This window comes from Astatotilapia calliptera, chromosome 6 (genome assembly GCF_900246225.1).
Source record: "Astatotilapia calliptera chromosome 6, fAstCal1.2, whole genome shotgun sequence".
NCBI lineage: Eukaryota > Metazoa > Chordata > Actinopteri > Cichliformes > Cichlidae > Astatotilapia > Astatotilapia calliptera.
Window position 1 is genome coordinate 11,236,450 of NC_039307.1, and position 24,232 is coordinate 11,260,681.

General features: G+C 40.2%; 1 protein-coding gene across 5 annotated transcripts; it reads left to right on the forward strand.

Moving 5' to 3' along the window:
* Positions 1-559: 559 nt before the first annotated feature.
* dnm2b (dynamin 2b) lies at positions 560-24,211 on the forward strand. 5 transcript variants are annotated; one of them, XM_026170278.1, is made up of 20 exons: positions 564-1,013; positions 3,540-3,613; positions 3,879-4,028; positions 4,121-4,324; positions 4,543-4,641; positions 6,986-7,146; positions 7,254-7,396; positions 7,487-7,622; positions 7,819-7,886; positions 8,198-8,336; positions 10,161-10,247; positions 10,337-10,407; positions 17,380-17,434; positions 19,189-19,299; positions 19,514-19,623; positions 19,723-19,834; positions 20,634-20,801; positions 21,121-21,347; positions 22,013-22,228; positions 23,716-24,211. In XM_026170278.1, the coding sequence occupies exons 1-20, from the start codon at positions 853-855 to the stop codon at positions 23,753-23,755; spliced, it is 2,532 nt and encodes an 843-aa protein (XP_026026063.1). In that variant the 5' UTR covers positions 564-852; the 3' UTR covers positions 23,756-24,211. The 5 variants fall into 5 exon arrangements, with proteins under 5 accessions (XP_026026064.1, XP_026026063.1, XP_026026061.1 ...); XM_026170276.1 differs by lacking the exon at positions 23,716-24,211 and adding an exon at positions 22,457-22,864; XM_026170280.1 differs by lacking the exons at positions 8,198-8,336; positions 23,716-24,211 and adding exons at positions 9,214-9,352; positions 22,460-22,864.
* Positions 24,212-24,232: the final 21 nt, after the last annotated feature.

Sequence of the window (24,232 nt, forward strand, 5' to 3'; positions counted from 1 at the left end):
AGTCTGTCATAGTAAGTAAGTGTTTTGTTTTATTCTTTTGTATTCGCTGAAAAGTAAAGACAAAGGAAATTAATGTGGTAATACAGTAGAGAAAGTGCTTCATAAAACAAAGCAGTTTGTGTAAGATTCTTTGAAATAACGAAATATAAAGAAAAGGGTTGTTGTTAATAAAATGTTTATTCCTTCTGGGGATGTAAGTAAATTTATTGTTTACATAAGAAAGTTATGAGCCTCACTGCAGATGCTCCTAAAATAATTTCATTAAAGAGACAAAAAGTACAGTCAACCTTGTAAAAAAAATTAAATAAAGCAAAAACATTACAGACAAAACAAAGAAAAATACTGTTTAGGAATTAAACTTGAAATTCAAAATCGTTGTTTCTTAGTACCAGTGGTGAAACGAGTGTTTTTATGAATAAGATAAGTCTCTTTTCTAATTTGTCAAAGTTCAAAAACTACTGTGCTCTGTCATAAAAATGATGACATATGTATGTGTACACTGACAGACATCCCAAACGACCAATAACTGACCAAAATGACGCTCCAGGCGGAGCTACAATCTCCGGCGGAGGCTGGGTGTCGCCTGACCGGATGATGACAGAAGTTTTCAGTCTAATGTGGCGACTTTTATCATGCGATCACACATTTAAGACTCTTGCGAGTTTACTAAAGGCTGGTGGGACTTCTGACTCTTAGCTCTCTCGTGTCGTACTGAAATAAACTCCCCGAGCCTGTGACAGACTGCACTGCCATTCGGGAACTTTTGGTTTGCTGGACAAGAGACCCCCTTGGCTCCTGTTTGACCGTGGAGGAGAGCAGAATAAAGCCCACTGAGCTGACCGAGCTGCAGCTATGGGAAACCGGGGAATGGAAGACTTGATTCCCCTCATCAACAAGCTCCAAGACGCCTTCAGCTCTATCGGCCAGACCTGCAACTTGGACCTGCCTCAGATAGCGGTCGTCGGCGGTCAGAGTGCAGGGAAGAGCTCCGTGTTGGAGAATTTCGTTGGGAGGTTGTACCATTAATATGTAGAATTGGCTAAAACTGACACTGTGAAGCTTAACTTTCTTTTTTTGGCAGGAGTCTCTCGTTGTTCTTTTAATAAAAACAACACAGAGCTTTTGCGTAAAAGTCGCCAGCTAAACACTTGGTTACGCGTCTGTGTGTCGGAGCCTCCCAGTTTTCCAACAGATTATTTCCATTATGGAGCTGTGCTATTCACGATCGATAATTACGCATTTTACGCAAGAACACAGCTGTTTGTTTAGTGACTGGCAGAACTGGTACAAAACGAGTGTTAAAGTAAAGTGCAATAAAAAAAATAAAAGCTTTCGTCTTAGCGTCCATGTTCTTGAACTATACAGTCAAGAATGCGACTTTCTCATTAGATCTGTGTCCACTGTTCTTTCCAGTCATTGCTTCCTATTAGGCCCATTCTGTCAAACATTTACAAAGGCTGTTTTCCTTGAGACTGCTCATTCTGAAAAGAAAGATAGCTTCATAGTCCTCAAATTACACAGGTCAGGTAAATGTTTTACTTTCAAGGGTGAGGTATGTAAAGGTTGTTAGCAGTTATGATGAAGTCATCGTGGATTGATCATTTATTATGAGACAGTTACACCCATCGTATATATATGAAAATGCCTTGACTCTGCCCTTTCAGCATGCTAAGCACTGTTGAATTTCTTTGTGAGGCTGATGAATGAGCTAGAAGGAATTCCAGTAAGCAGTGTATGATTCTTCTTGATGATAAATAGCAGTAAAACAGCTGTTACATTATTGCCATATGTTTGAGGCACTCTGCTCACTTTATTACGTTGTGTAAAATAATCAGTATTTTACATTAAAAACACATTGACATAGCTTGAAACAAAATCCGGAAGGGGAATGTGACATGGCCGTAATGCAGTTATAGGGGCCTAATCCACAGTTTGAGTTTAGTAACAAAGTAACAGGACCACTTTAATCGACTACATGTCCAAATGATTTCATTTGTTGTTCAAGAGATCGGGAATGTGGATTAGGCTGCCATGTCTCCTTTTTCCCCGTTTCCTTTTGTCTCCAAGTCCCAAGCAGTGGCCGAGGGAGACAGTAGAGGCATTGATGTGTTTGTGCTGGGGTCATCAGTGATGTCACCAGCTGCACTGTCATGTGTATATGACACACTGGGTACCACCAGATACCCACAGAAGAGCACAGAGCTGTTTTCATGTTTGTTAGTTGCTCCACTGACATTCAGAGATGAAGCACTGCGTTTTGAGATTGGGGGGTTTACTTGTTTTACGAAGGTGGAAGTTAGTTTTTGTCAGACACATCCGGCTAACAGTTTCGATTATTGATGTAGGTTTTTTTTTTTCTATTTTATTGTTTTATTTTATTGTTTATAAAATGTTGACAAGTTTCCCTTATTTTAGTTCTCCACTAAATGGGAAAAAAAAGTTCCTTTTACATTTTGCTATAATGTAAAATTATCCCCCAAAATTAAATTTTTGTTTGTTTAAAAAAAAAGAAAGAAAAGATTATCATAATGCAAAATGTTCATGATTAATTTTGTGTTGGTGGACTAAATCATCAGTTGTTGTTTTTTTAAATTGTACTTGGTTTAGAGGACAAAAAACAGTTAGCAGTGTCCTTTGCAATTCCAGTTTAGATGACCCGCTGCTTCAACCGATTCATGTTGTGGTTTCATAAGTGACAGGAAGAGAGAGAAAAAAACAGGATGGGTCCACAGTTGTGCAATTTCCTCCCTGCGCTGTCAGCAATGACTACAAGCAGAGGCTGTATACATGTGTATAGCTTCAAATCATTATATGTTAGTGCGTGGGGCTTATTTACCTTACAATAAAACTTGGACCTTGCTGCTGGCTGGGCATGCAAACAGAAAAACAGATAAGGACATATTTTCATGGCCCAGAGAGATGTGTAGTCGGTGACCTGGAAATGATCACGATTCTATCGGACAGGAGTTTCCATTGTGATGAATGTGTATGTAATGAGAAGGGCAAACAGTGGGAGACATCTATTTGTCTTTGATCTATTTATATTGAACAGGGATGCAAGTCAATCTTGGGTTTGCATTAATAATGCAAAACCTCAGATGGAGGCCTGCATTTCCAGTTAATGGTATATGAAAGCTGTTTTACACCATGAACTCTTATTTTGGTAGGGGATGCTAAATATGTAGGATTTTGATATAGTTTCAAAATGAAATTGATGTTTTTTGTTGTTGTATTTACTTATAAGTCAAGCCCTTTTTGTAAAGCACCTTTTATTTGCCGGTTTTAAGATCACTTCACAGATGCCGTACAAGCTGATAATAAGACAGAAAAATGTTACAAAACAAATAAAAAAGTAGATTTAGTGCTATGTAAAATATATTACTAAACACAAGGAATTATAAAGTATAATAGAATAAGAAATGCAAAAAACATAAGTGCTGTAAACGCTGTATGAAACTAAAAAAGAAAAAAGAAAAAAGAAAAGCCTGTCCATTAAACATTACTTGTTGTGTTAAACTTTACCTGCTTCTCTCCTTCAGGGACTTTTTGCCCAGAGGATCTGGCATCGTCACCCGTCGCCCTCTCATCCTCCAGCTGGTTAACAGTAAAGCAGGCAAGTTGTTTCTCAGTTGTTAGGAAGTAGTTCTTGAAAATCTGGTCTTTCTTGAAGAAAGCTGGAGAAATGTACCACACAGGATTGTTTTGCGTTTACAATCCTGCACTCTAAATCCATATCAATACAGGTTTAATAATTGCATCATTTATGCCACTAATTGAGCTTCACTCACTACATCTTACAGCTGTGTTACTTTGTGCCGTTTCTTTCCAGTCCATTCGGTTTTCTCCTTGCCGTCTAAAACTTGTTTATCTCCATGTAGAGTATGCAGAGTTCTTGCACTGTAAAGGAAGGAAGTTTGTGGACTTTGATGAGGTCCGCCAGGAGATCGAAGCGGAAACAGACCGTCTCACTGGATCCAACAAAGGCATCTCCCCTATCCCCATCAACCTCCGTGTCTACTCCCCTAATGGTACCACACACACGTTTACAAACTCAGCCTTCTTAGTGCCAGTGCTCAACATCCGTCTGATCACTTTCACCGTTCCCTCTTTTCTCTGTCAGTGCTGAACCTGACCCTGATTGACCTACCGGGGATGACTAAAGTGCCTGTCGGTGACCAACCCCAGGACATTGAGCATCAGATCAGAGACATGTTGCTACAGTTCATCACTAAGGAGAGTTGTCTGATCCTGGCTGTTACCCCTGCAAACACAGACCTGGCCAACTCAGATGCCCTCAAGATAGCAAAGGAGGTGGACCCTCAGGGTAAGCCAATGTTCAGAATATGTGGACCTACACACGTCTACATATTTCTTTTTGTAACTTTTTCGGTATAATTTTTGCAGCAACTTCAGGGATTGTACAGCAACTGCAAATTATTTGTTACTCAACAGTTATTAATGCTGATGACAATAAGTTTTTATTTGAAATCATTCTGAGATTATCTATCTGAATGCTAAAACATAATTATGACTTTTCTTCAGGGCTACGGACCATTGGTGTGATCACAAAGTTGGACTTGATGGACGAGGGGACAGATGCACGAGACATCCTGGAAAACAAACTTCTGCCGCTCCGCAGAGGTACGGACACAAAACCAAAGCATTAAAACTCCCACGCCATACCCACAGCAGTATCACCTGTTGTTTTGTGGACAACAGGTTTTGCTATATTGTTGTTTTCTTTAAACCTCGCATGACTATATTGGGACAATTGCCAGAGATATTTTAAGATAGAGGCATGTCTCTCAAATAATCCCAAATTAATTGATGAATTGAATGAGGCGGAAAAAGAACTACCAGGAGGGAAAGAATTAGGCAAAATTAGCAAACATGGAGCAAAAAATCTGTGATAAACTTGAACCTAGGTTGCTGCAGTGGCCTTTGGAATATGGATTAGCCTGTGCATAAGATGCACGGTAGCAGCATGCAAGTCAGCCACATGTTTAAGCTTTTTTAAAATTTTATTTTATCTTATTTTATTTGTCAGATTTGACTGATGATTCCATACACAGTTTTTATGCTGCATTAACCAATGAAATAGAAGTTAATATTAATAATGATACAAAATAATTGCCCGATTAAGTGTGCATTTAAAGATGGCTGATTATGTAAGAGAATATGCACAAAGGGAATTGTCAGGAAAGAGATGGCTGTTTGGAGACACACCCCTTTTATTAATATTTTGAAAAACAAGTTATGGGTACATATTTGCACATGTAGTACATAACAGTAACCTACAGCACACCAGAAAAATAGATTCGGACTACCTTTTAGGCTCAGGTGCAGTGACACGGCTTTAACAAGAAGAAAAGTCAGTCATTCACCATCTTTCTCTTCTTCCTGCGCTCTAAAACCACCAAAGTCCTCTTCTCCAATGTCGGAAACGAACAGGCTCAGGATGGCTTCGTCATCCACTCTCCGCTTCTCTCCTTCGTTGTCACTTTCAAAACCAAAGAAATCCTCATTGTCAGTGTCAGAGTCGAACACCTTCAGAAGGGCCGTGGCGGTGTCCTCCTCTCCATCATGCAGCAGTCCGTTGGTGGATGTTTTCGCACTTTTCCACGCTGTCAGAATCCACCGGTGGAGTTGGGCATAACTTGCTTTTCGAAAGATGGCTGATTACTTTCCTTTGTAAAAGGATGTTGTTTTACACAGTTTTGTGTTGCCAATTAACAGCCACAGTTAGCATCATTTTAGTTAGCATCCTATTTAATACTTACTTACTGGAATAACTGAACATCAGCTCTTTAGAGTGCATTCGGGTAAAATGCTAGACAACACGACACCTACCTATTACTCAGACAGCCACAAACATAATAAAACATAATGTGGTTGCCATAAAAACAGGGGGATTAACTGTAAAGACCAAATCTATTTTGTTCCTGACTCCAACCTCCTGAGACCCAAGGACAAAAGAATCTTCCCACTGAACTTTTTTGTGATTTCCTGCCTCTTTGGAGCTAAAAGAGGCCACCCAAACACATGAGATATCAATGGAAAGTCCAGGATGTCCTCTATTTAGTACATCAGGACTTAGTAGGGTAGCTCAAATGAGTCAAAAAAGCAAATGTCCATTACAGAGGTCATAAATGAATAGCCTGGTTGTCAGGAGGATAAACAAGAAGTTGAACATTTTAATACAGGGGTAAAAAAAGCTACTGCATAGCCTCTAGTGGGGATTGGTGGAATTGCAGCTCATGTTTCAAAGAGGCTCTTTTGACTTAAGGTTTGCTTCAATTTTTACCTGTTATTTCAGATTCTGACACTTTATTGTCATTATCATTTCCACAGCAACAAAATGAAATGCATCCAGTAGAAGAATAGAGCAATAAAAAGAAAGCAAATTCATAATAACTAAGGAAAAACAACATAATAAAACACAGTCACGTGTTCTTGTTTTTTCACATATTACACATTGCCTTCCCACTGCTTTCGAAAACAGCAGTCAAAGGGCATTTATTCAGCATTAGGTGGAATAATTACTTTAGGAAAGAAACTGATCTTTAATCGGTTTGTCCTTGATTTAATAGCTCTGAATTTCCTCCCCAAGGGCAAGAGCTCAAACAGAGGTTTACTGGGTGTGTGTTGAGCCTTTGAGAGTATTTTTATGAGTTTTCTTTTTTAAATTGATGTAAAACAAACACTGTTTTAATCAGAGTTTAAGAAATTAACTTTGTAGGAACTGCATGTAGCTTTTTGTATAATATTTAGTTTTGTAATTTTTAACATATTTGGCCTAGCAACCAAAAGAACTTTTTAGTCACATGTGCTGTTGTTTTAGTAAAGTGTGGGGGGATGTTCCACTTTGTGAATTCTGTCTGGTCTTTAGTAAATCCATTAAATTTCTTGTGTGACTACAAATCAAAAAATGATGTGGTTCTGGTCTTCTAAACTCCCTGGGTGCCTTGTTTGTACTTTTCTTTAGGCTATATTGGTGTGGTGAACCGCAGTCAAAAGGACATTGATGGGAAGAAAGACATCCGTGCCGCTTTAGCCGCTGAAAGGAAGTTCTTCCTGTCTCATCCTGCATACAGGCACATTGCAGAACGCATGGGTACACCACACCTCCAGAAGTCCCTCAATCAAGTGAGACACACACCTGATTATACAAACACATATATCAGGCAACGACAGTCACTTATAGCACAGAAGTGTTCATAAAAACGTACAATTTTTTTGTAACTTCTTTACAGCAACTCACCAACCACATCCGCGACACGTTGCCAGGGTTACGCAGTAAACTCCAAAGCCAGCTGCTATCACTGGAGAAGGAGGTGGAGGAATACAAAAACTTCCGTCCTGACGACCCGGCACGCAAGACAAAGGCGTTACTTCAGTCAGTACCCACTTCCACAGACCCAGATCCACAGATGCATGAAAACTCTACAGGATATTACATTTAATATTCATTTTGTAAAACCTGCAGGATGGTGCAGCAGTTTGGTGTGGACTTTGAGAAGTGTATAGAAGGGTCTGGAGATCAAGTGGATACTTCCAACTTGTCTGGTGGAGCGAAGATTAACCGTATCTTTCATGAGCGGTTTCCCTTTGAACTAGTGAAGGTGACAAGTGTTATCATCCCTTTTCTCAAAAACAATTATTTTTCTTTGTTTTTTTGAGTTCTTTTAGGTCATATATTTTTTATTTGCCCCTGAATTACCCAAAGAACACAAGCGCCTCTTAGACTGTTGCTACTGTTAATTTGGCTGCAAGTATCACCGATGATACACATAATGAATCAAATCCACTGTGTCTTAGATGGAGTTTGATGAGAAGGAGCTGAGGAAAGAGATCAGCTATGCCATCAAGAACATCCATGGAGTCAGGCAAGTTGAGCCAGGCTGTGAAAAAACCCCACACATTTGTCTGCTCACCTGTCTTACCTCTTTTCTGTCCGCGCTTTATGTGTCCCTCTTTTGTGTCCTGGCTATAATGTGTTTTTTTTTTCTGTAACCATTTTCTGTAATCTCTCGGCTGCTTGTCAGCCTTATGTATATTTTCTTTCCTCTGCTCTTCCTCGTTTGTTTTTCTCCACTCTCCGTTCATGCCTTCCCTGTGTGTATGTACCTGTTTCACACTGTTCCCATGTGTCTCCTACTCCATGTCTCCATGTTTGTCTTGTCTGTATGTCCTTCAGGACAGGCCTGTTCACCCCAGACTTGGCGTTTGAGGCCATAGTGAAAAAGCAGATCATTAAGCTGAAAGAGCCCTGTCTGAAATGCATCGACCTGGTCATCCAGGAGCTCATCAACACAGTCAGACAGTGCACCAATAAGGTATCACTGCATGGTCGCCTGCCCGACTGCTACTCATGCATAGCTTGTACTGCCAGATGTAATTTTTCACCCAACAGTAGCCATTTTTGTGTGCATCTGGACATTTTTTTCTTGGATTGCACAACTGAAACAGGAATTTAAAGAACTATTTTATAATCCTGCTTTGAGGTTTTCTGATATGAAGAAAACAATATAAAGCTACGTGTTCTGGCTGTACTGCAGTGCATTGGAGTGTGTAGTAAGAGATAGACGGGCTGTGACACATTCCTGTACAGGTTCTTTGCAAAAAACAAGCTGCAGGCCTGGTTTGAAGAAATAGCTCGAGACAGCGTCTACAGCCACAGCTGCTTCCTGAGATTATACTTAATCAAAGCCCTGCTTTGAACTAAATTTCAGCATGCTATTGTTTCTGTTCAATCGCGAAACTCCAACATATAGCTGACACTGGGGGGAACTCTTTTTGGGCAAGTTGAAATTGTGTTATGAAGGTGGGACTAACCAAAGTTGTTAGGCTTTATTGTGATTGCCTGTACACAGTTTGATGTCGTGTTTCTACAGCGACAAAGAAGATATAAGCCGACCAGCTAACTTGCACATGTACAGGAAGCTGAAACCTCCATCAACCTGCAGCTTGTTTCTGTTCTGAACATGAAGTAGAACTAACTAACCACCTGTTTTTCCCTTTTGTCATATTCCTCAACCTTCATCTTTACATCCCCTCTTTAAATGCTTTGTTTTCCCAAACTATTCCATCCAACATGGGCTTTTTGGTTTTTTTTTATCACCATTCCCTTTTTTCTCCCACCATGGCACATACAACACTTCCTCCTCTTTCTCCTGATATTAAACCTCCAACTCCCACGATGCATCACTACAGGACAGGCCTGTTCACCCCAGACTTGGCGTTTGAAGCTATAGTGAAAAAGCAGATCATTAAGCTGAAAGATCCCTGTCTGAAATGTGTTGACCTGGTCGTCGTCGAGCTTGTCACCCTGATCAGGAAGTGCACTGAAAAGGTAAACATGAATAGCAGAGAGGCATGTTGAGGTTATGGAGAGAGAGCTAAAGGACAAAAGAGTGAAGGAGAAAAAACAGACAGGCTAAGACTAAATAGTGATAAAGAGCAGATAAATTCAATAAACTAACTCGTCCTGTCAGTGTCCCGCTGCTTGAAGGCTTTGCTGAACATCCATCCTGCTGCTCCCCTGGACCCCCAATGACAAATCCAAGAGCCCCTTCCCACTCTGATCCTGAAATCCACTCAGCCCATCATCACTGGGATTAGTGATTTAACACTACCTCACCAATATCAAATCCATTCCCCTCTCACAAGACATGTGGCTGCTTAAAATGGCACAGCTGTGGCTGGTGTTGTGTATATTTCAAGTGGTGTACCTTTTCTACACTATTCACATCCACAATGAGACACTCACAATGCTCTTCCAGACTGTTTTTTCCCTCTTTCCTATCTTTTAACCTCACTGATTTCCTGGTTTCTCTATGAGCTTGAGATTATAGTACAGTGGAAGGGGTTAATTAACCCGGTGCTGTTTTATAATATGGTTACATTTTCATAGATAAGAAAAAATCTCAAGCTGATAGAGGACTTGTTAACGCATGCCTCCTAAGGTGTTGTGTGTTAGTTGTCTGACCTCAAACATGTGTTCATGGTGTAACTTAACTGTCACTGGTTGAGTGTAGCTGCTGACAAGGAGACACAGATTGTTTTACAGTGTTGAGCCTGCATGCAGTAACAGTGTATCCGTGTGTAATCTGCATCAATCTGCAGCAGTGCATGTGTCTCTGTATGTGTGCTTTCTACAGCTGACCTCGTACCCCCGACTGAGAGAGGAGACCGAGCGGATTGTCACCACTTATATCAGAGAGAGAGACAGCAAAACCAAAGACCAGGTGCGTGCTAGAGATGGAGCTTGCCTGAACAATTATAAAGCTTGCCTTGTTTGTGTACACAACACGTCATGTTTTGCCCTCTTTGGCAGGTGCTGCTGTTGATTGACATTGAGCTGTCCTACATAAACACTAACCATGAGGACTTTATTGGATTTGCCAAGTAAGACCAACTTAAAATATAGATTATTCAGTTTAATTAGGATAAGTAAATGTGGGGGTTCATATTCACTTTTTAATTATATACATGATAGTAAAATCTTTCCATTTCCATGATAAATCGTAGTGGCTAAAACATTATCTGCCTTTTTCCACCACTAGTTGCTGCCAGAAAACATCTAAGTCTTAAATCATTTAGCAAGCAAGTGGCTGTCATGTGACCTGCCTCCTGTGTGCTCCAAACACGAACCCATAACTGAAAACTCATCTGAAGCAGACTCATATGCCACATGTGAGAAAGGGCATCTGCGTAAACAGCTTTATTCTCTTTAAGATCAATTCAGTGTGTAGAGTTTATCAATCAAATCTTGAGCTTTATCGTGTGGAACTTTCAAACTGTTCTGTAGTATCAGGAAAAAGTAAGCCTAAATTTGAAATGATGCATACACAGGCTAAGATTCTTTCTCAACACAAAAAGCATTCACTTAAATTTATTGGGATTATTTTACCTTTACAGTTAAAATACAACCTAAGGGCGGCACCGATTACCTCACACCTGTCAGTGGAATTACCCTAGAGCAGTTTCTTGTAACTTGTCAGTTAACGTGTCAGAATTTGTAGAAGTGAGAATTTGCAGTTGTTTTTCTTTTTGTGCTGTTTTAGTGATAGATATTTCGTCACACTGTTGTAAACCACATGTTTAATCATCAATTTCAGTTCTAACAATGAACAAACATAATCATTAGCCATGACTGTAGGTGATTAGTCACTGGGCACTGTATTAGGTACACCTAGTACCTAGGGTGGAGCTCCTTTTGCCTTGGGAGCTCCACCTTATGCCTTTTTTCATAGCAGAGAATCAACAAAGCACTGGAAAATATATTTTTCAAAGATTTTGGTCCATATTGAAGTGATAGCACCACAGTTGGATTTGTCAGTTGCACGTCCATCTATTCACCACCTCCCCAAAGGTCCTCCACTGGATTCAGATATAGTAAATGTGGAGGCCTTTTAAGAACATTCAACTCATTTTCATTTTCAAGAAACCAGCTCGAGATAATCTGAGCTTTGTGACATGACACTCTATCCTGTTGAACAGCCAACAGAAAGCAGGTACATTGTAATCATAAAATCATAAAAAGGTACTCAGGGAGCCTCTGTATGCTCACTGTGTATGCTCACTTGGTATTAAGGGGCCTAAAGTGTGCCAAGAAAACCTGTCTCACACCATTACACCATCACCAGCCTAAATGTTTGACACATGGTAGGATGAATCCCTCCTTTTAAGTTGTTTATGCAAAATAAAAGGAGGGATTCATCCTACTCATCCTGGTCCAGTGAGAGTCCGATTTCCACTGCTGCATTTGCATCAGAAAGTTGTTTATGCAAAATTCTGATGCAAATGCAGCAGTGGAAATCGGACTCTCACTGGACCAGGCAACATTTCTCCAGTCTTTTACTGTCCTTTTGTGTAGCCTCAGTTTTCTGTTCTTCTGCCTGTTGTGTGCTCAGTGATGCTCTTCTTCATAGCTTGGTTGTGACGAGTGGTTATTTTTATCAGCTTTAAGCAGTCTGGCTATTCTACTCTGACCTCTGACATCTACAAGTCATTTTCTCACAGAGAACTGTCGTCAGCTGCATATTATCTTTTTTCAGGACCATCTGTTGTAAACCCTAGAGATGGTTGTGTAGATCAGCACTTTCTGAAACACTCAGACAAGCTCGCCTCACACCTGTAATAGTGCCACATTCAAAGCCACTTAAACCACCTTGTTCTCAATTTTGATGCTCAGTTTGAACTTTAGCAGGTCAGCTCGAACATGCCTAAATGCACTGACTGTCTGCAAAGTGACTGACTGATTAAATATTTGCATTAATGGGCAGTTGAACGGCTAATAAAGTGGGCATTTTGTGTAAATATATTTTGGTTTGGTTAACGTTTAATCTTTCTGCCTTTTAGTTTAAAATGAAATTCTACTAAACCCAAATGCATTTAAAGGCTACTCAACAGTTCATCCTGCTCTGCCTTAACCTCCTAGGACCTGGTGTCCACATATGTGGACATCACATTTTGGGTTATTTAGACCAAAATACTCAATTCTGCTCTACAAAGGCCTGATATCCACTTACGAGGACATTATACTGCTACTGTTCTATCCAAATTTTAAACTAATATCTGTGTTGATAGGAGTTATGTGGGTAGTTCAGCTTCACCACTAGGGGGCTGTCTAACCAAATTGTGATATATACTGTGTCGTAGAAGCAGCGGCAGGTTATGTTTACGTACATGGATGTGAGCCACGTTAAAATAAAGAAGCTTGCTAACTACTACGGATGTTTTATTGAAAACACGACATGGTACCAGGAGTGGGGTAGTAAAGCAGGTCATCATGGACAGTGTTAAGCCACCAGATGCCGTCAACTGGAACGGAAATGTGGACTGTGAGTGGCGAACTTTTAAACAGCGGTTTATGCTATACCTGCAAGCTGTCGGCCTAGATAGTAAGCCTGATACACGGAAGATTGCACTGCTTCTTACCGTAGCAGGTCCACAAGCGGTGGAAGTATATAACACGTTTGTGTTCGCAACTGCAGAAGACAAAGAAAAGTTTGACGAAGTAGTGAGAAAGTTTGATGAACACTGTTCGCCCAAAAAGAATGAAACATTTGAGAGGTACGTCTTTCGGTCACGTATACAACAACCTTCAGAGAGTTTTGATACGTTTCTGGCTGACCTCAAGTTAAAGGCAAGAACATGCAATTTTGGACAGCTGCAAGAATCTATGATAAGAGATCAGATCGTATTTGGAATAAAAGATATAAAGATAAGAGAGAGGCGGATCTGACTTTAGCAAGTGCTGTGAAAGTATGTCATGCCAGCGAGCTCGCCATACAACATGCAAAAACCTTCAGCAGGTCGCCGAGGGAAACAGACACGGAAAGCACAGCTGTAGCTGCAGTTAATACACGGCAGGCAGGGCGCACGTACAAAAAAGAACAGAAAGAATCAAAAGACACTTTCTTGTGCAAAAGATGTGGCACAAAACATGGAAGGAAACAATGCCCAGCTTATGGTAAAATATGCAAAAAATGCAATGGACAAAACCATTTTGCCAAGCAATGTTTTTCAAAGAATAAACAAAAAGAAAGAGTACACACAGTAGAAGAAACTGCTCTCAGTGACACGTTTTTTGTGGGAATGGTAATGCAGCAAGATACACCCATGGACCAACCTGCAGTCAGTACAGTGAAGCAGGACAAATGGACAGAGATGTTACCAGTGAACGGAGCCCTGGTAACTTTCAAACTGGACACAGGAGCCAAGGCTAATCTGGTGAATGAGCTGGATGTGAAAGCGATGAAAACGAAACCACACATATTCCAAAATAACAGTTTACTCCAAGCATATAATGGAGAACCAATCAAAACCAAAGGTAAATGCAGGCTCCGGGTACAAGTAAAAGGAAAATATCACAGTCTGATGTTTATCATTGTGCCAGAGGGACATGAATCTCTGTTGGGAGATAAAGCATGTGAGAGACTCGGCCTAGTCAGACGGGTATACAGTATAAACAGCTCTGAGCCCAAAAGTGTGAAAGAAATCATGGATCTGTACCCAGACATATTCAAGGGGTTTGGAGTCTTACCCTTCACCTACAAGATAAAGCTGAAAGAAGGAGCTCAGCCTGTGGTTCATGCACCTCGACGTGTTCCAGCTGCTCTTAAAGACAAGCTTAAAGAGGAACTAGAGCGGATGGAGGCACTGGAAGTCATAAGAAAAGTTGAAGAACCTACTGAATGGGTTAACTCCATGGTGTGCATTAAAAAACCAACCGGCGCTCTTAGAGTCTGCATGGATCCGAAAGACTTAAATGCTAACATACAAAGAGAGCATTACCAGATACCTACAAGAGAAGAAATAACAAGTGAAATGGCTGGTGCAAAATTTTTTAGCAAACTAGATGCGTCCCAAGGATTTTGGCAACTCAAGCTTCATGAGGACAGTACAAAATACTGCACGTTCAACACGCCATTTGGGCGTTACTGCTTCTTGAGAATGCCTTTTGGAATTTCTTCAGCTCCTGAGATATTCCACAGGACCATGGAGCATATGATCGAGGGAATCGAGGGAGTCAGAGTTTATATGGACGACATCATTTTGTGGGGATCCACACTACAGCAGCACAATGAGAGACTAGTAAAGGTTTTGGAAAGGGTGAAACGTTATGGACTTAAACTGAACAGAGTAAAATGTCAGTTTGGCGTGGGTGACATTACCTTTCTCGGTGACAAGCTGACAGCCGAAGGCATCGAGCCGGACAAGGAAAAGCTACGAGCTATACTGGAAATGCCACGTCCTGAAGATAAAAAAGGTGTGTTGAGAATCCTGGGAATGGTTAACTTTATTGGAAAATTCATCCCAAGCCTGGCGGCCAAAACAGTGCACCTGAGACAGCTTCTACACAATAGCTGCGAGTTCAGATGGAATGAAGAACTGGAAAACGAGTGGCAACAACTGAAAAAGACACTTACAACAGAGCCAGTTTTGGCGTATTTTGATCCAAAAAGAAAAACAAAAGTGTCAACAGATGCATCGAAGGCCGGGATCGGCGCAGTGTTGTTGCAGGCTTATGGAGACCACTGGAGGCCAGTGGCATATGCCTCAAGAGCAATGACAGAGACAGAATCTCGCTACGCCCAAATAGAAAAAGAGACATTGGGGCTTGTTTTTGGATTTGAAAAGTTCCACACCTATGTCTATGGTTTGCCAACATTTGTGGCAGAGACTGACCACAAGCCATTGATAGCCATAATCAAGAAAAACTTAAGTGAAATGTCTCCACGCATTCAAAGATTGATGATGAAACTACAGCGCTATGATTTCAACTTGATCTACACACCAGGTAAACACATTGTGTTAGCAGATGCACTCTCTAGGGCCACAACCCCAAACAAAGAGCAAAGCTCCACAGAGATGGATGTAAATATACATGTAAACCTGGTAGCAGAGTCACTTCCTGTGTCAGACAGAAAATCACATCAGATCAAGGCTGAAACACAAAAGGACTCTAGTCTGCAAAGAGTTATAACACTGTTGAATGGGAAATGGCCAAGAGGTGAATGCAAAACATACTACAACATAAGAGCAGAACTAAGTGTTGTGAATGGACTTCTGCTAAGACAAAACAGAGTAGTAATTCCACACTCACTGAGAGGAGACATCCTGAAAAGACTGCATGAGGGACATCTAGGCATAGAGAAATGCAAACGGAGAGCCAGAACAGCAGTCTATTGGCCAGGTATAAATGCAGACATTGAGCAAATGGTTTCCACTTGTGATACGTGTATCAAACACCAGGCAAAACAACCAAAAGAGCCTCTGACCATAACAGACATACCGGAGGAACCATGGCAGAAAGTCGGAACAGACATTTTCCACCTAGGAGGAAAAAACTACCTGCTGGTTATTGATTACTTGTCAAACTATCCAGAGATGGCATTATTGTCCAACATGTCAGCTACTTGTGTCATAACGCACATGAAATCAATATTTGCTAGACATGGGATACCACAGATTGTTCATAGTGACAATGGACCTTGCTATAGTTGTAGAGAATTCCAACTATTTGCTCAGGAATATGACTTTAAACATGTGACCTCAAGCCCCCTGCATCCACAGTCCAATGGGAAAGCAGAGAAAGGTGTGCACATTGTGAAACAGTTACTAAAGAAAGCACAAGATGGTAAGGCAGATCCTTATTTGGCACTACTGAGCTACAGAGCATCACCACTGGAGCATGGCAAGTCACCAGCAGAAATATTAATGGGAAGAAAACTACGGACCACTCTTCCTTACACAACAACCAGGAAACATAAACAAGTGAGAGACAAAATGAAACAGTTGCAGAAGAGACAAAAGGTCAACTTTGACAAGTCCTCAAAAAGTCTAAAACCACTCGCACCCAATGAAGCAGTCAGAGTGGAAGATGCAAACATCTGGGAAAAGAGAGCAACTGTACTGGAGGAGGTAAACCCAAGATCGTACAATGTGAAAACTGAAGATGGACTGATATTAAGGAGAAATCGGAGGAGTTTACTGTACACTCAAAAGACAATGGGACCATCGGAAGAACAGTGTGATGACAACAACACACCACCTGAACCAACAACACCCGTGAAGGACAGTGTGGAGCAAAGAGACCAGTCACCCATTGTCAGAAGATCAGCACGCTCTATCAAGCCACCTGATAGACTAAACCTTTAAGCATATATATATATGTATATGTTGGTGTATACATATATAGCTAGATATATATGCATATATCAAAAAGGAACTTTCTGCATTATTGTGTGTTCCGTAGTTTACACTGTCACAAGTGTTTGTGATGTTATTCAAGCTATGCAATGTTAGGTATGTTTCCATAGTGTTGTTCAGCAGATAACATCTAAAGAAAGGGGGATGTGTTGATAGGAGTTATGTGGGTAGTTCAGCTTCACCACTAGGGGGCTGTCTAACCAAATTGTGATATATACTGTGTCGTAGAAGCAGCGGCAGGTTATGTTTACGTACATGGATGTGAGCCACGTTAAAATAAAGAAGCTTGCTAACTACTACGGATGTTTTATTGAAAACACGACAATATCCTCATATGTGGCTCTTATTTTTCATAAAAACAAAAATAAGGTAAAAAAAAAAATCTGGTAATTCTTTGTTTTTACATTCATCCGGCCCCAATCAGCCCAAATATCAAAGAGAAATTAAAAATGCATGCCGTGGAAGAGTTCGGGTCTTAGGAGGTTAAAGATAAAAAAAAATATATCAAAAGCAAACTGATCAAAAGGAAACTGATGTCTTAGATTCTTTTATGTTGCATGAAAGATTCCAAGAGTAGTGACAGTTATTGACTTTCTCCGTCATCTGTTCCCCGTTTGAAAACAGTTCTGTATCTGATGTTATGAAATCTGCCTCCTACAGCGCCCAGCAAAGGACTGCAGCTAATGCCACCAAGAAGCGAGCCATGCCCAATCAGGTGATCAAAGATACAGTCTACACCTCATCTAAAGTGCACATGCCTCTGTAATGTCATCATAGACCCTGCTTCCATCTGCTGTTATTCTGTTTTCATTTCTTGATGTTGTCTCAGCCTATCTCTCCTGCCATTACTACCTTGTTTCGTCACACGTTCATACTCTTGTCTGTGGCCCTCTAGTACTCTCCCTTAATTTCCCTTTCCTCTGCCTCTTCTTGTGGTTCTCCTTTAAATAGCCCAGGGAGAGATTCTTGTAAGTATGAAGCCCCCACGTCTCCATTTGTCACTTCCTTCTTCACTGGGTGCAGAGTGAATGGTCATTCGGACCATGCCGAGAAGCAAGATTTGTACTCCGTGATGAGAGGAATTGGGAAGTGAGAGTTACACTAACAAGGATGTGTTATGAGAACTGGAGTAGCTGTCATTAAAAAAAAGCAAACAAACAAAAAAACTTACAGCTTCCTTTTTTAAAATTCACTGTAATGTTCTGTATACACAAGGCAAGTTGATGTGTGGGAATTTGGGACAATTTTTATTAAACTTACGATAAGTTCACAGTCACATGTACTAAAAAAAAAATTCTGGAAAAACTTTGTTGTTTGGAGTAAATTGCAGCAAACCAGTAAAGACAACCCACTACCTAAAGAAAGTAGAAAAACTGTCTGTAAACTTGCAGTTTCAGCAGGATTTACCGGCGTTAGAAGCCCAACAGTGCATCATTTGTCAGGAGAAGCTGATTACTGATATGGTGCCAAATTAGCTAAAGAGGCGCTTGGAAATCAATCATGACATCTTAGAAATCTTAGAAAGATTGAAACCAGAAGAAAATGCCAACGGAGTGAGATTGTAGGTTTCCTGCTAGGTCCAGGGTCCACTAATGTGCCTCAAATGTACCTAAGCTCCCTCCGTGTGTGTCAGGCACAAAGAAATTGAAAACCACTGGCCAAATCATAAAGGATGCCCGTGTGGATGTGTTTTAACAGAATAGACTGATACAAACTGCTGCCATAGCATAAACAGCTGTGGCTTTGTTATTTTGTAGCTCACAGGTCAGATGCTCAGTTCTTTTGCTGTGTCAGTGACAAGAAATTTGTAGCTCCACTCCAGCACATTTGATTAATGAAATTTAGCCATCAGTAATCCCTTCCAAGCTGAACTACAGGCTCTTTTAAAAATCACATTTTAATTGCAGTATTAAGACTTTAAGTAATTAACAGTGACACATATCTGCAATTATGACTAATTATACTGGGAAATTCGTGCACTAGTGGTCTATAAAAGTTACATTTTGAACCAATTTGTCACAGCTATCCACTGTAACAAATTGTCTGCAAGGCTGACGCACCAACTGTGCAATCCATCTATGGTTACGCCAACCAGATTTCAAGTATTGCATACGTCTGCTCATTATCCCTGTGTGTTCATTTGTCTTCCTGTTCATCAGTCTGGCAGTAAAAAGGATGCAAAGAAGGTGACTTTCCATTTGAACCTATTATCACTTGTTTGTACTCTTTGTGGTGCATTTATTGATGCTGTACGGACTGATCTGATTGCTTAGTGATCTCCTTTTTTTTATTAAGAACATTGTTACACCAGCATGGCTGCTATGTTGCTGTTTTTAATGTTGCTGTGGCATTTTTTGGGGCATATATTCGGTATATGTTTAGGTTTCATTTGTTTTTACCATTCTGGTCGCTTGCTGTTGATCACCTGTCTGTACAGCTTAATCAACTGTTGGACTTAACTGTGTACAGGTCATCCGCAGAGGTTGGCTCACCATCAACATCAGCATTATGAAAGGGGGATCCAAGGAATACTGGTTTGTCCTGACTGCCGAGTCTCTGTCCTGGTACAAAGACGAAGAGGTAAGGCTGCTTTCAAAGACAAAAGGTTAAGTAATAATTTACTGGAGTAAAGCGGAAGTTACAGCATACCAACAATGGCAATATCTTACGTGTGCGTTTAAAGAAATGTCTTAAAGTTATTCCGAGCAGTGAATGAGTTTGTTTTGAAATAACTTTATGCATTTCAGTCTGTCTACTTTTAAACTTGTCAATACATAACTGTTTCTTTTATCAGGAAAAGGAAAAGAAGTATATGCTGCCTCTTGACAACCTGAAGCTGAGAGATGTGGAAAAGGGCTTCATGTCCAGCAAGCACGTCTTTGCCATCTTCAATACTGAACAGAGGTGTGGATGCTTTAATCGTCTATAATCATTACAGTGATGCTGGGATTGGTTTTTTTAGATATGATCTTTGGTCAAAGTTTGTGCATGTCTTTTTTACAGGAATGTGTACAAAGACCTGCGTCAGATTGAACTGGCATGTGACACTCAGGAGGATGTTGACAGCTGGAAGGCTTCCTTCCTGAGAGCTGGTGTTTACCCAGAAAAGGACCAGGTATTTCATTGTTACACTTACAATCTAGAAAACTGGGGAACCGTTTATTCTAGTGCTTTCAGAGGTGAGTATTACAAAGCATTATGTTCAGAGTACACTGAAGGAAACTGCAATAACAATCACAACAGTGCATTGCAAACTGTTGCATTGTCACAGGAACAACATGCAAATATCTTTATCTTTGACAAATTGCTGCTAATTCCATTTTACACAGCTTCAACTATAGAAGACAGATTTTAAAAATGGAATATTTGAGCAGCAAAATCAGTTTTGCTTTGATCTGCCCAAAAGTCATTTACATGTCTCCTTAATTGGACTATGGGGAAGTGTCAGACCTACATCTTTTAATCTTTTACGTATAAGTATAAAGTTTCACACCTTTAATGTGCAGCTGTCACATTAGAAGTGAAAAGCAGCAGCGTTAAAATTAATATAATGTTATAAATTCATGATAATTAACCACCATCTGCAAGGACTTCACTTATTCCTAGCACTATTGTGCCTTTTTCACCAAGTCTCATTTTATGTGAGCACACACAGAGGCTGAAGAAGAAACTCTCGATTCACAAAGGAATTGTATTATCGTTTATCTCTGACGGAGGTTTTATTCATATATTTATTTAAAGCTAGCTCACAAAAGAAAGCCTGGCTGTGTTGAAATACCTTTGCATCGTACCCTTCTGCTGGTACAGTCCAGAATTGGTGTTTCTAAATGTGTTAACTTTTTATCTAAAGACACCTGCTATTCATGGTCATTTTTGCTTCGTCTGTCTCTGTCCATCTGTCTGGTGTCCTGCAGACTGAGAATGAAGATGCGATTAATTCTAGCGACACCGTGTCCATGGACCCGCAGCTGGAGCGACAGGTGGAGACTATCCGCAACCTTGTGGACTCATACATCAGCATTGTCAACAAGTCCATCAGAGATCTCATGCCCAAGACCATCATGCATCTCATGATCAACAGCGTATGTCTACTGCTTTACTGCTGTGACTCAACATTAGTCGGAGACTTTACTCAAAGCAGGCAGGAAGCAGACAGCTGCTGAGTGTAGTGGTACAGATAAAAGAGTCATACATTTCCCCTCAGGAGTTGGCAAAGACTAAAACAGTGTTAAAAAGGGGGGCTGGGAATAATTATATAATAATTTAAACATTGCACTTTATCTAAAAAGCAACTTTATAGAGTCCTGCTCAAAATTATTTATAGCTTTTCAAATATGGAATACCAAATCTTATTAGAATTCGTTTTCTAAACTGCTGCCCTTTTCCCACTCGCACTTCCAGGCCAAGGACTTCATCCACTCAGAGCTGCTTGCCTACCTGTACTCTGCAGGGGACCAGGGCAGCTTGATGGAGGAGTCAGCAGAGCAGGCTCAGAGGAGAGATGAGATGCTGAGGATGTACCACGCTCTGAAAGAGGCTCTGGTCATCATCGGAGACATCAGCACCACCACGATTTCTACTCCAGTCCCGCCACCCGTCGACGATACCTGGATTGCCAAAGAGCCAAGGTACAACATAATTTTGGACAAATTCACACAACACTTACATAAAATATTACATTAAAACTTAAATACAAGATAAAACAAAGCTGCTGAGACTATGGAAATAATAAAGGGAAATAAAAAAACAATATTAATAATAATTAAAACCCTTTTCACACTTGTATTAACAATGAACTCATGTGATTTGGGAAGTACCCACAACATCTGTGTTTTGGGCAACACAAAGACAAGTTCACTCTAAATTTACTGACATCTGTGGTCACCAGGTAGAGACCCAGTGTTACTATTAATAGACATATAGTCACTGTTGATTTGTTTCAATGTTTCCAAACCACTGAATATCCCAAAGTAATGTTAGTTCTCTGCAAAACAGACAAACTAGGCTTGACTCATTTTATTACTCCAGATGTCCAGCAGAGGTCAGCTAAAGACTGTTTTTTCCACCAATGCAAAAGAGCATTTTCAGTTATACCAGCATCCAACTATGTTCATGTTTTTTGCAGTAATGAAACAGATTGAAGTATAAAAGTCACATAATATGAGTTCTGTCGGCTGGAACATCAAAAAAGACAGTATCGTTTACCCTATTTAAATATATGCTATGCTAAAATTAAATATATGACATTTGTTTTTGACATGATATTAAATATCTTTCCGTATCTTTCTTTCAGTCCTCCAGCATCCCGTCCTGGCACCGCATCAGGGGCCCCTCCCAGCCGACCCCCAGGGGTGAGGGGGTCCACTCCAGGTCCTCCATCTGCTGTCAACCCATCACCAGCATTTGGACCTCCCGTGCCTTCCCGGCCTCCAGGCGATCCCAACTCTGTTCCTCTAGTCCCATCAAGGCCGGCCCGTGTGCCTCCAGCGCTGCCACCGGGCGTTCCTAGGTAAAACTACACACACACACACATACAGACCTTGAAGCTTTTTTTGTGTGGCTTTGGTATTGGGGAAAGTTGCACTGAAACATTTGGTGAAGGGCTGCACTATGTGTTACTCAGGCTTTTGTTGGTGGTTTGGGAAAAACTAATGCATGACCTTCTGATAATATTTTTCCTTGCATGTTCCCTCCCCTTCCCTTCCCCCAATACCTCTTCTCCTCTCTTTTCCTGCAGCAGAAGACCACCGGCTGCTCCCAACCGACCTACTATCATACGTCCTTCAGAGCCCTCGCTTCTTGATTAGAAACCTTTTTTTTATCTGGTCTTAAAGACTTTGTTTACACTTATATATTTCTTTTAAGCAGAAATAGTCACTAATTTTTTTCCTGTAACTTTAGACTACTGTTAAGTAGTAATCTGATGCTGTTTCAGTCTGTGCATTTCAGAAGCATATTGTATGTAATTGTGAGATTTTTTTTAACAAGTACATAATGACATTTCCTGCATTTAGTATTATGAAAGGGGATAAATTTGATGACTTTAATGGCTCAAAAGTGTGGAACCAGCAAGTCAGGCTGAATTTTTCATTGTGCATTTAAATTGAAATGTGTCTTACAACAATACAATTTATAACTTTTTGTATTATGTGTACTTGCTAATATTTTGTCAGCAATTTTACACACTATTCACCTCAATAAGTAAAACCGCACTTTTCTCTCAATTTTTCTCAGCTTCAAACAGGCTTATACAAATTAGTGACCAGTATTTTATATGCTTGATAATTTTGACTAATTAAGTTTTTATGGGTAAGGTTTTACCATTTCTGTTTTAAAGACCAAGTAAACAAGAGACAGAAGAGGGGAAAAACCCACTGCTGCTGGAGCAGTGGGGTTTTTTCTGGTTTAACAACAATAAATATACAGTAGTTGAGGTAAGAGTGAACTTACCCAGTCAAACACCCAGTCTGACAATTACCTCCCACAACTGTTCATCCTCATTAGTGCCTACAGTAAAGAAAGAAATTATAATTACTTAAAAAAAATCTAAGCCATAATGGAAAAAAATGTAAGGAAGACGTTCTTCTTCTTCATGAAGTGATGGAGTGAATAAATGAATAGAAAAAGACAAGTGTTTGGTGGCTGCAGCTTCTTCTTCTTCACTTTTCTCAAGTTTTTTTTTTTTTTTGCACAAAGAGTGAAACATGCAGAACATGCTTCTTGTGACAGCATTTACACAGAATTGAGGTTAAGAACTTTTGATTTGTAAGATTAGGAGACCAAGAGAAAAATTTCACTTTCTGTATGCGGCATGATAAGATCTTCTGCAAAGCATGATGAAAGCTAGTTGCTTTTGGTGTTTTGCCGTTCATGTAGCTGGGAAGGAATTACTAAAGGTATGCAATCCTGTTCTTCCTCACCTTTTCTTCTGTCCGCTGTGTTTTACTGATACCGTTACCCAAAATCTTTTTTTCTTCTCGTGACCTTTTAATACAGGCGGCCACCGCAAGTCCCTGCTCGTCCCAACCACTGGTGAGGGAAACTCAGACTCTACAGCAGGAGGAAGATTGTCCTACGTATAATTGTTAAGCTAGACACTTAAATAACAAGTGCATGCAGAAATAATGGTTATACATTACAAGAGAAGTCGTGGCTGGACAAAAGTTGACACTCTGTATGCGTTGGCTTCTAGAATGAGAAATGCTGGCATCCTCTGTATATTCAAGTAGACTATTAAGTTTACTTAGTATTTCTATTATTTAATTTACTGTGTAGCAATCATGAAAAAAATTTTTGTTTTGTTCTTTATCAGAAATGTTTATCAAACCTGAGGAAATAAAAGTAAATTGAAGGCAAAGCTTTGTGATAACATTTAGCTTAACTGTCCTACTAGGTGTGTTTACCTTGGCATGCTGATCTACTGCATGTTATTCATTCAAGACTGATGTGGAATTCATCATGTGACTTATTTATAAAGACAATTCTTTAATCAGTTCTGTTTGCAGCTGCTTTT